At 33.4% G+C, this 12535-nt stretch overlaps 1 protein-coding gene across 1 annotated transcript; it reads left to right on the top strand.

Moving 5' to 3' along the window:
* Nucleotides 1-3393: 3393 nt before the first annotated feature.
* On the top strand, nucleotides 3394-5640 carry LOC119835693. The gene is made up of 3 exons (XM_038360668.1): nucleotides 3394-3812; nucleotides 4756-4983; nucleotides 5456-5640. Exons 2-3 carry the CDS (start codon nucleotides 4780-4782, stop codon nucleotides 5624-5626), a joined length of 375 nt encoding a protein of 124 aa, XP_038216596.1. The 5' UTR covers nucleotides 3394-3812; nucleotides 4756-4779; the 3' UTR covers nucleotides 5627-5640.
* Nucleotides 5641-12535: the final 6895 nt, after the last annotated feature.

Genomic DNA, 12535 nt, shown 5'->3' with positions numbered 1-12535 from the left:
CTTTCGATATTTTTTTTTAACATCCTACGCAAGGACGGGATTTTCATCATTATTTTCTTTGATATTGATATTTTATTTCACCTACTTAATATTATAAATGCGAAAGTAACTCTGTCGGTTTGTCTGCTATCAAAACAAATGATGGTAAAATCTATTTACCATTTGAACGAAATTTGGTATAAAGGTAGTCCTAGAATAGGTACTTTTTAATGCCAAGAAAGCAATTTTAGGAGTTTTTGATAATGATGTCAAAGCTGCAAGCTTGAAGCTTATTCTTGATATTCTTATTTGATTTAATAAATTAAATAAACGATATTAAATGTTTGCATAATTCAATTCTAAAGGGGCTGAGATGAGGTACCTATTAATGTTTGTCTGCGATCATCCCGGCCAAAAGCTAACGGACCAAATATGAAAATAGGGAAATAAAAATGCTTACAAAAATTATAAACGGAAGCGGACGAAGCTGCGGGCACGGCTAGTTATTTAAAAACATGGAATTATTACAACCTACACACGTTGAACCCAATTACGCTTATCAAAACAGTTTTTTTTAAGATTTAGTCAGTAAATTTTCCATCGGTAGGTTCGCAAAATGTTTATTTTTCCAATAAAATAAAATTCACAAGAAAAATACACAAAGGAAAATAAAGGCTGTATAAACATCTTTCATCTAAAATAGACTTCATTCAAAACAGAACATTAACATTTCTTAGAGAGTTCAAAAGTTAATGTTTCCATGCAACATGGTGCGATATGTATCAAAATGCAAAACATATTCTGCAGGCAATATGGTTATCGAAAGGAATAGGCCGCATAAGTCGGAAAAGTTGTAATCTAAAAACATTTTTTTTATTTAAGACATTATTATTTTATTTAAAAGCTACTCAGACTAACATGAAGGTTTGCCAATGTCTTTGTTTATAAAAACTAGCAACTGAGGGTTGAGCACGAAAACATTTGTATTCCTAGCGTAATGGCAGCAAGGCTTATGATTTATGTAGGGAGTAAGACGTCAGTTGGTATCAAGAAGCACATTCGTTTCAATTTAAGGTTTTGTTAGCGTATCTATCGAGGGATTACTTAGAGTATACATAAGCAAGCTAGTACGACGATACGACACGATACGATAGTTTTCATGCTTGCGCCTCTGGCCCGTAAATGAGGAAAACCTATATCATATTTCAAGTTTTACCAAATTACCAAAACTCAATAGTTTAAAGCAGTAGCTCAGTGGTCAAACTAGACCAGCGTGCAAAGAATAAATTGTTTTCTCAATTAATCCGCTCATTGCTGACACCACTGCACAGAACGATCGCAATTAGCCAATGTGTGTGTGTGTGAGTAGTGGGAACATAGAATGTGGGTTGATGATGATGATGAATATTTTTAGAGTTTATCAAATATTTTCGTGACGATGAGAGCTGATGCAAGATTTTTTAATACACATAACAATATTTTATGAAAATATCCGCTCCGAGTTTGTATTATTACCACAACCTATACACGTTTCTCCAATTATAAGCTTGTGGCCCACGTACAAACGAAGCACTGTGGATATAATTTTAACTATTTCAACAAAAACCTTACCGCCTTCAAACAATACCAAATTTAAATGAGACCACATGGGAGGCATCAGCTTTCAAATAAAGAAATAATCATAAAAATCGGTTCACCCACTTGAAACTTCTGAAGTAACAAATTAACCGCCCCCTCTTTTGAAGGCGCTTGAATATCTATCCAAAAGAACATAAAACCTTTTTAATAACTTGAATAACGCATCAATTACGTCAATCTTCTGGCAAAACTATTGCCATCGCACACTCGCTACATTTCGGAGGAATCAAAATTTAAAGTTAATGAATTCTTTGTAATTTAACAACAATGGGAAAATCTGGAGGTGGGCCTACAACGCGAAAACCGTATGAAGAAATCGGGGCAATATTTAACGGTAATGAGGTAAGTATAATCTGATGATTATGATCGCTGACAGGAATAGAATGAAATTATGATGAATGGTGGTATAAAATGTCTCATACGGGTGTCAATTTTACTTTATTTTTGTCCTGGGGATGCTAGAAAGCCACCTTGTATCTGGTGTTAAATGCTAATTCTTCTTAACTAGGAATAAATTCTTAACTAGGAAATTATAGATTACTAGCCTTTGCCCGTCTCAATAAATTTTCAAAGTACAAACTTTCATCCCCTATGTTATCCTCTTGGAAGTAGAATTCATCAAAATCCTTTCTTTGCGGATGCATACGTCATAACATCTATCTGCTTTTTAAATTTCAGCCCATTCCGTCCAGTGGTTTGGGCTGTGCGTTGATAGATCACTATGTCAGTCAATCACCTTTGAGTTATATATTTTAATTTTAAACCACTAAAGTATCGTTATTGTATCGTAGCATAAAATGAGTTCAAGCCGCGTAACTAAAAAGAATATCTCCCGGGGGGGGCGATTTTTTATCGTTTTTTAAATCCATGGTGTCTTTTTTAATCAATTTTTAAATGCATAGTGAATAACCGCATTATGTGGCCTGAAGCCCACTTTATTTTTAGATTAGTGCTTTTTGCTCAATATTTAAGAATTGTTCAATAAAAGGATCACAATTAAAACGCGTGTATCTTGTGCTCTAGCCCCTAACCCAATTCGATATCAGATTCGTGTAACTGAATCACTAGGCTCTGTCCAGGGTGCTGAAGAGCGTTCTTCGAGAGCGAGAATGAAAAACATTAAGTATTTTCGTATTTTTTATTTTACGCGAATATTTAACAAATTAAGTAGACATAACCACGCTCGCTTTAAAGTATTCGAAATCCAAGGATAAATATAGTAAATGAATTGTGTTAGAAATCCGTTTAAGTCCTTCATTTCTAAATGAAAAACTATTCCCGTATTTTCATTAACCATAAAATTCATAACTTGTTCATAATTTTCATTGCAAACTAACTGATCCATGCAATTTCGTTCACTCAGCCAAATATTTTCTTAACATATCTCTTTGTTGCTCCGCCGCAGTTGTTGGCGCGTGTGATGTTATAATAATATTATAGCCTATTGTTCCAATATATGAACTCTTTGAACCAAAAACGAATTTTCAATTCGAATCAGTTATGACTGAGATTATCACATTTAAGTAAACAAATAAAAGAAGCCTTTAGCTATATAGTTCCAGTATAGATATGAGAGCTTATATATCTTTTGTGTAGTTTCAAATTCAATCAAAAAGTATGATAATTGTCATATGTTTCATTACAATTCATAAACTGGGATATAACATTATAATATACATGGATAAGTGCACACGTTTCCTATCCGCTTCGCTTAGCTGCATGAGCAAGAGTCAATACGATCGCATCCGTGCCCTCTCAACTTCGTTACTGTCTGTTTTAATGTTTGCTGTAATGCAATTAGTTTCTCGTTGCCCTGAGGGATCTTTAGCCCTTGAAAATCACTATTGCATTACGTCGCAATTGCAAAGGGTTGTTTATATAAAGAGAGTGCCTGGATCGCTAATGGAAGCTGCATTTGATAGTTCATTTTTAAATGACTAATAACATAATCTGGATGTTTTTAGCTTGGTAATTGTTGTGTCGATTAAATTAAGTAATTTCCGTTTCAATCGTAATTCTATTACTTTTAGGTTAAAATTCGTGTACCCAAGAGCACATCGAAACCGCCGAAGCTGACTGCATCTCAATTGAAATTGCAAAACCAGTGTACGTGCGAAGACGATGCGTCTGTTTGTTCTGAGACGTGTGGTCTCCCAGGCGAGGGGGGCGCTGGGGGCAATAGGCTTAATTTCCAGGTGACACGGGACTCCTTAGTGTAATATTATCAATTGTAGACTTAGTATATTTGATTTATTAAGCATTGAAGTTCACTCGATTTCATTATTTTCATTTTAGAATCTAAAGAAGTATGCGTTGCCTACATAACGACAAATATTAAAAAAATCGACGCAACGGTTGGCATTTTTTGCCTTTGTTATTTAGTTTAGAGATGGTATTTGACGTCAACCGTCATCGTCTGTCGAAACAATAATACGTTTTTAGGAATTTGTTAAAAACTGCACATCTATCGATTTATATACCTATCTGAAAGTAGTATTTTCATTACCTTAGGGTTAATGTTAAATGCTCTCATGTATCGATAAAAAAAGAAAAATTTATTTATGGCTATGATCAAATATTGTATTACTTACTTCAAGTTTTTAAACGACTTCAGAAAAAGGAATAGTTTCTAAATTTGGGTGTGATCCTACTTAATATTATAAATGCGAAAGTTTGTAAGGATGTGTGCGTTTGTTGCTCTTTCACGCAAAAACCACCTCCAAAATAAATATCACAATTAATATGATCTCGAAATCCGATTTTATTAATTTTTTTTTACTTTTTGGCGGCAGTTTAAGTTTACCCTTAAATATATTATAGGGAACCCTAAAAACGTATGGCATTTAAAACAAAACAAGTAGCTTTTTCCAAGAACGAATTCTAAGCTTTAACAACTTGAAACTTTGTGTGGTTATTGATAATTCCATGAATTAAATTATTAATTAAAAATCGTTAATATTAAATAACGTACTTGTATGATATTCATTATGAATCGAATATGTATTCAATTATATGGAAAATAGCAGCTAATATAAATATGTATAATTAAAATAAAATTAGCATTTTTTACCAGTTGCGTAGGATTTCTCTCTACTTGTTATAATATCCACGTTTTAAATCATTGATATTAATTAACAGATTCCCGACGACATATGCGAAGCTATGACAAACAGAACCGCTCTGAACTCTGAGGTGGTCTACAGTAAAGCGGAGGCCCATGGGAACCTCTGTAATGTGTGCAATGTGACGCCACAGGACGCTCCGAAGGGCGTGCAAGCACAAAAAGTCTTACACCCTGACAAAGATGTTTTTATACTGAAAATTGGCAAGCAAACTGATGAGCCGAACCGTACGGGGAATATAGAGGTACCTACTTACTTAAATGCCTACATTCGACCCCTGAAAATGCGTGCGTGCGTGCGAGCTTGTATCATACACGCTCAGATTACATAACACTATACTAATAGGTAACTAATTACATAAGTCGTGAGTTGATAAAACGGTATCATCGCTTCTTTAGTATAATACAGTTCATTTATCTTGAAATGAATAGAGCAAAGTAACTCCAGTTATAATCGACTTTTTATTAACAAAATTAATATTATCTGACGAATCTTTATAAAGTAATAATATGTTATATAATAGAAATAAGTTATCTTTTATAATCAAACCCTACGTAAATACCGTCACCACCAATACGATTCTAGGCGTTTGCATTTTATTTTAACAAAGTCATGATTTCTCATACATTTCTAATAATATCATCTGTACCAGAGGATATCTATTTCATTTGTTAATTGTTTCAAGTTTCGTTGGCCATATATTACAAACAATACAGGTGGAACTGGTCACACCCCGAGCTCCAGCGAAAGCGCAGCCTGCGACTCACTCCTGCAAGCAAATCCAATGTGAAGACCAGGATCTGCCTTGTTGTGCGCCGTGCAGGACGTGCCGCGGCGTGGTGCCGAAGAAACGGAAGGGCAGGCGTCCGCCGAAATGTTGCTTCTAATTGTTGTTGCTTAAAATGGAATAAAAAGGGAAATTTTTGTAGTTTTATCCGTTATTTTACGAAATGTAATTAAAACTAGCAGTTAAAATTACACAAAGACTATATTAGAAACTTTCGTCTTTAGAATTAAATTATTTTTATTAATAACTAGCATTCCGCCCGCGGCTTTGCTCGCGTCGTCACGGGTAAGACAAATCCGGGGTGTTACCGACAAAATTCCCGTTCACGTTAGATTCCCGGGATAAAAACTATCCTATGTTCTTTCTCGGGTCTAAAACTATCTCTGTACCAAATTTCAACCTAATCGGTTTAGCCATTCTTGAGTTATAAATAGTGTAACTAACACGATTTTCTTTTACATATATAGATATCACAGATGACATGATACTGATAAAATTAAAAACCTTAAGTGTAATATCGTTACAAGCGCGGTAGGTACCTACTCACAAAATCAAAATTATATTTTTTAACACATTGTAATCATGCGGTATGTTAAGAATACAATGTCGAAACAGCACCAAAGAAACAACTACAGATAATGAACTTGATTCCCAGAATAATGTACACGGGTAAGAGAGAACAAATTTGATAAGAAATCAAACTACACGAGGTTTGTATACATACCTACATAAGAATATTGTTCAGAAATGTAAGGGCCGATTTCACAATTTGCTTGTACCTTCAGCTTATTCATTACACTGTTATATGTATATTTTAATACATTACTAGTTTTCTGCCTACGACTTCGCGTAGTCAAAGGAAAAAATGGACAGTCCAGGGTGTTCATGTTCATGTTGGGGATATAAACTATCCTATGCACTTTCTCCAACTATCACTGTATCAAATTTCATCCAAAACGATTCAGTGGTTAAGGCGTGACGTAGAGATAGATAGACAGAGTTACGCATTTGTAACTTTAAGGAGTAGGGATTTGTTATTATAACGGAAACATAAGTTAAATAAAACATGGCCGAAAGTAGGAATATGTTTCAATATAATTTTTTTTACATAATTCACAATCGATAATATAGTATAGTCCTAATATTATTTTAACGCCTTCGGTCGCAAATTAAAGATAAAAGTTTTAGGTTTTAATTATTTAGGTATCTGGATAACATAATATGTTTCTTTTTTATTTTTCGCAATCACTAACCAAATAATTAAATAGTTTTACTTGAAATAACGCCATCTGACAAAGTTTGCAATATATGTTTACATTGTATTTTGTAACATTTAATTATAACTGCCGTTGCTGCCATCTACAGGCTCTTTCGTGTAACTACAATAAGCTATGAAATTCAGATGCTAGACTTCTAACTATCACGTGAATTAGTTATTTGCAAGCAGCACAAGATGGCGGTTCATAAATTGACTACCTTTTACGAACTACTAGTACCTAATAATTATGTGAAGAAAAACAACGTAATAGCTTCTTAATATTCATTAGTGATATAAAGATGAATAGTGCGTCTGTTTGAATGCGCTTATTTTTGAAAACTAATGCACCGTGATTCCTTAGTGCTATATGCCATATTTGAATCATATAATACTGATGAAAGACAGGGCGGACGCTTGTACATTATAATTGTTGAAAAACCGTGCAAATTTTTGATGTACAATAATCCACTCTAAAACTATAAATGCGACCAGAAGGCTTACTCCCGATACTATCGAGACCTAATTCAATCGAATTCGATTCGATTGACCTCTGAATTAGAACTCTTGAAAAGATAGCCTGAGTTTGTGTTGTGTTTGCAAATTTATTTAATCTCGATTGAAAATTTTTATTTGTAACAATCTGGATATATAGTATTTTTTATGTTTGATTTTACGCGAGTATTATACATTTATAAAATTGGTCTCCCCATGACCACGCTCCTTGGTACAGACCGCCTCCTTGGTACAGTGGTGAACGCGTAAGCGTAGAACCGAGGGGTCCTGGGTTCAATTCCCGGTGGGGACGTAAAAAAAAATGTCTCCGTCTGGCAGGACACAGAAGGCTGATCACCTACTTGTCCGTAAAGAAAATCGATCAGTGAAACAGATGTACATCATCTGCCCCATACCCCACTATCGGACACGGGACTTCACTTTATGACCACGCTCGCTGTAAAGTGTTCGAAACGTCGCGTTAATAATATAATGAATAAATCGCATTTAAAATCCGTTTAAAAGTCTTTAATTTCTAAATCTGGATATGACATTAGAATTAATTGCAAAGTAATAATCCAATATCGGGAACGAATCACAATCGTAATCGAATTGAAAACATAATCAAGATCGAATCAATTTCGAGACGCGTAAAGTTAAATAAGATTTGTGTAGATGTTATGTATACCTAGTACATATTATGTATGTGTCTATCGTGTTATCATATTTTGTCACGAACACACGTTTGAAGCGAGTGGTATGCAACAAACCCACTAACTTCAGGACTTTAGCAAAAAAGTGGGAACGCAGTACTGTCATGAAAAAAAATATAAAATTTAATTGAGTTATTATACATTTATTTATTATACATTTGCGAGGAGAGTGCGCGGATGGCTAGTTTTATATGGATGTACAAATATATATTGATATTAATAAACAAATAAGTCTGACTTTGACGTAATTTGAATAAAAAATATTTGCTCAAATATAATTGGGTCATAAAAGCATTCTCAGGAGCGGCTCTAGATCGTGTAGCCCCGTGTACAAAGACATCCTGCACTATAGGATAAACCGCCCCTGATCATTCTATAATTTCGTCCGTCTTCCCCTCTTCTGGTGCAGCTTAGCTTTTAAAGGGATAAACAATCACATATATACACACTCAAGCGATATAATGATGCTGACCATACATCTCAACGCATTCTGTTGAGATCAGCAATTTCATATGCATCTGCATATGATCGTATCGTCAAATTCCTGCTGCGTTTATGTTTACAAGCCGATAATGCATATGCTAATTTCTAAGTATAATGTAATATAATAGCTAAAGTATCAGATAAAAATTTCAAACACTATAATATAATACGTCACACTAATATATTTATGCTACTAAGGATAAAATTAAGAATGACAATATTAACAACTAAAAAAATAAATAAATAGTATATAGTATGGGAATCATTGATGAAATCATATATTTGTTGCAAATCAATTTTTAAACAGCAACATATACAAATATTATTATCGATTAATTCATTTATACCTTTTGGTCGGCGGCAGTTTTTTTTTTTTGTTAATTTTCTTATACATAAATTTCCTTTCTGATGGAATGAAGACAAGACTGAGGACATGATAGGTGAATTTGGAACCAAATACGAGAAAGTTATACAGAGGATAAACTGAAATGCCTAATAAAGCTTCTTTATGCTTTTTTTATTTAATTTTTGTGTCATAGCAATCAACTGAGCTGGTGGTTCGCCTGATGGTAAGCGATCGCCACCGCATGAAAATTCACAGAGGGTCAGACCTCTGCGATTGCGCTGCCCGCTTTAAAGGGATGAGGAAAGGATTGATTAGTGGAAAGAAGGAATGGCCTGGGAAGGATGAGAATGTAGAAATAGGCCTCCGGCCCTCTCATTGTGCGAAACACAATAGCACGCTATTATTTCAAGCCGGTTTTCTGTGGGGGTGTGGTACTTCCCCGGTGCGAGTTGGCCCAATACGTGCCAAAGCATGCTCGACTCCCTTATACACTTTCTGTTTCTTTTGTATAGATGGTGATTCAAAAAATTCATATATTTAATATGTGTATTGTTCACGGGTGGCCGAGAGGCTAGGCGTTGCTACGGTTAGGCAAGAAACGCAGGTTCGAATCCTGCCTCGTGATCGAATTTTTTCTATTCTTTCAAAATTTCTCATTTATAAAGCATTTCAATGCTATAAAACTAAAAATTAAATGTGTATTGTTCTTTATAAAGAACAGTGATTAAAATATCAAGAAATGTTATTTTTCTGTTTTGTATTAGGTATATATTTTTAGATTGCAATACAAGAATAAAATTCCCCAGGTACTCTATTTGATGATACAATAATAATGTGACGTAATACTACTACTAACCTATTTTATAATCTGTTATACTACATAGTACATAATATGGAAGAGTATTTTCGACCAAGCCAGTCTTCTTATAACAATAGAACTTCACTTAAGGTTCGTTTCATTCGTTTAATTGTAGAAATAAATATACAAGATTGTATCAAAAGGAATGTATGTAATGTATGCCATTTGACTGAATAAATATATTTTAAAAATAGTAAGTTATGCAAAAAGGCCGATATCTATATACTATTTATTATGATATGCTTTTAGTTGAACCGGTTTTTATCCTAATTATCGGCATAAATACATAGTAAGAATATAAATCAATTTGTTTCCTTTATTGTTATCACATTAATTAGTTATAAAGGTCATCAACAATACTTTATTCGATTATACAAAATATTAAAATCAGTATGATTGGAACCATTTAAAATAATTTTAATTTATCATTGGTATGTGGCATTTAAAAATATTTTAACTCTAAATGTATTTTCAATAATGTATCATAAACTCTAGAGTTAGGTATACTTACTGAACCTATTAATACTGAGTGCTTATCTAAGACTTAAGGAACCGAAAATTCATTATAATATCGAAGAAAAATTACACACAAGTTTTATACAATTGTAACAAAATTGTTTAAAAAATACTCCTAAGTTTAAAAAGCCTCTAAAACTAAATGAAACGTAGACCAGACTAGACTATATACTTTAAAGTTATTATGCCTATGTATAACTACTTGTACTTATTATTCTGTGGTGTATCCCTATACAAAAGCTTAGTATTAAAAGTGAACATTTTCTATACTGTCTTGGCTTAAACCTTCTATCCCTTCCTGATCCTACTCCTTACCTATTCATAATTTTACCATAATAGATCTAGAATCTTGCAAACAAATTCTTTGTCTGTCCGACACAAATGAGTGTCAATAAAGTAGATATCTATCCAGAAGATATTATAATGTATACGCATAGACACCTCAATTCAAATGCATTTATTCGTCTGAATCGTTACATGGTTTATTTGATGTTACATAACATTTTTATGAACGTTGATGCATCACACCATTAGTGTGTGTTTTGAGACCATATTTACGAATACATGTATCACATTAATTTATCTCTATTTTAACCGACTTTTCAAGACGAAAAGGAGGAAGTTCTATAGTATTGGTAGTAGATAATAGATACATCTCTCATCAACTCGCAAGTAGTACACTTAATTTACTACATCGCTATCTACTACCTTAGATTGGTTGGCACCGAATTTGCATAGATGAATTTGTTGTAAATGTATTAATGTACTTTTCACTTTTGAGTTGTTTTGAAGTCGGTTTCTTCTATATATATAAAGGAAAGTAGTCTTAGTTACACTATTTATAACTCAAGAACAGATTAACCGATTTGGTTGAAAACTGGTGAATAGGTAGCTTAGAATTAGAAGACGGACATAGAATAGTTTTTATACCGGAAATCCCACGGGAACGGGATCTATGCAAAACTAGCATTCTTGCGGCTACGCGGGCAATGCCGCGGGCGAAAAGCTAGTTTTTTATAATTAATCTATTATTTAATTAAAATAATATATATAGATAGTTCTTTCTCATAAAGTATTGATATAATTGCACAGAAACTTTAAGGGGACAGCTTCCCGCCTTTTTTATTTCACTTGAAGGAAAATGCATATATATAAGTAGATGAAGAAAATACGCTGCTCAGTTGATGTAAGTATATACATATTATATTATTTCTATTCTCCAATTATACATATCGCTTGAATTAAAAACCTGTCTCTGAAAATATATTGTAGTTGTATAATGGTGTAGGCTTGATGATTAAGAAATAACGATAAGGATGTGTTGTTTTGCATCTGCAAGACGCTCCTAATAACGCAGGGCGAATGTTACATGCCACAGATAATATAATACTATACTGGCATAACACTATGTGTAACCTTCTGCAATGTTGCGTCAGCCGTTAGCTGGCCTTCGCGCCGTAAAACTAACCTAACTGTATTATTGGGGTGTGTCCAGTTACATCATGCTTTCAGATCAACTGGTTCGACGATAAAGAAACCGACGACTGTATACGTCACTGGCCCGATAAGATTCGCTCTATTTCACGTGCTAAAGCTTTTTAATTAAAAGTTTGTTAAGTACTGTTTTATGACAGTGATTGATAATTATGAGACAGTTGCACGATACATTTTATTTTGTATGTGTCTAGGTACTACACATCAAACTAAAGTATTTTCGCATAATTTTGAAACCGCAAAAATTAATTACATCTTGAACGTGAAAAGTAAATCATCGAAAATTTCTGTAAAATGACACTGGATGCGGACATCCTATTCATTATAACGTATTTATTATCCTCGTCTTAACATAATTACAAGTAAAATCTGAAATATAATGAATGATATCTTATAAAATTTAGAAAATTAAAAAGGTCTTCCAATTGCATTTATTTTAATTAGTAGGGTATCGTATTTTTCCATTCGATTAACATTATTTGAAAAAGAAAACAAACTATATACTAGGCTATCTTTTACCCCCAGGATTCAATAATACAGGTATTAAAGAGTATTCTTAAATCGTGGGGGGTTCATCCACCGAATATTTAGCTGCAGTTAGGAAATTCAGAAACAGGTATGGGTTAAAAATACATTTTCACCAAGTCTATTTATATTGCCCCAGTTTAAGCTGTGCCAACTGAGACAAAGGTAAAAATACATAGTCATGATGATTTTAAGTGTAGACATGTAGTAAGATTTGATTGTATTGTGAAAATTTAAATAATTTATGTCATTTATTATATGAGAAAAACATTTGAAACAAGAAGTTAAAACTTTAATAAAGTTCGATTTGAAACTGCAATTGC

The sequence above is a fragment of the Zerene cesonia genome, chromosome Z (assembly GCF_012273895.1).
Source record: "Zerene cesonia ecotype Mississippi chromosome Z, Zerene_cesonia_1.1, whole genome shotgun sequence".
Lineage (NCBI taxonomy): Eukaryota > Metazoa > Arthropoda > Insecta > Lepidoptera > Pieridae > Zerene > Zerene cesonia.
This window is presented reverse-complemented; position numbering and strand designations above follow the sequence as displayed.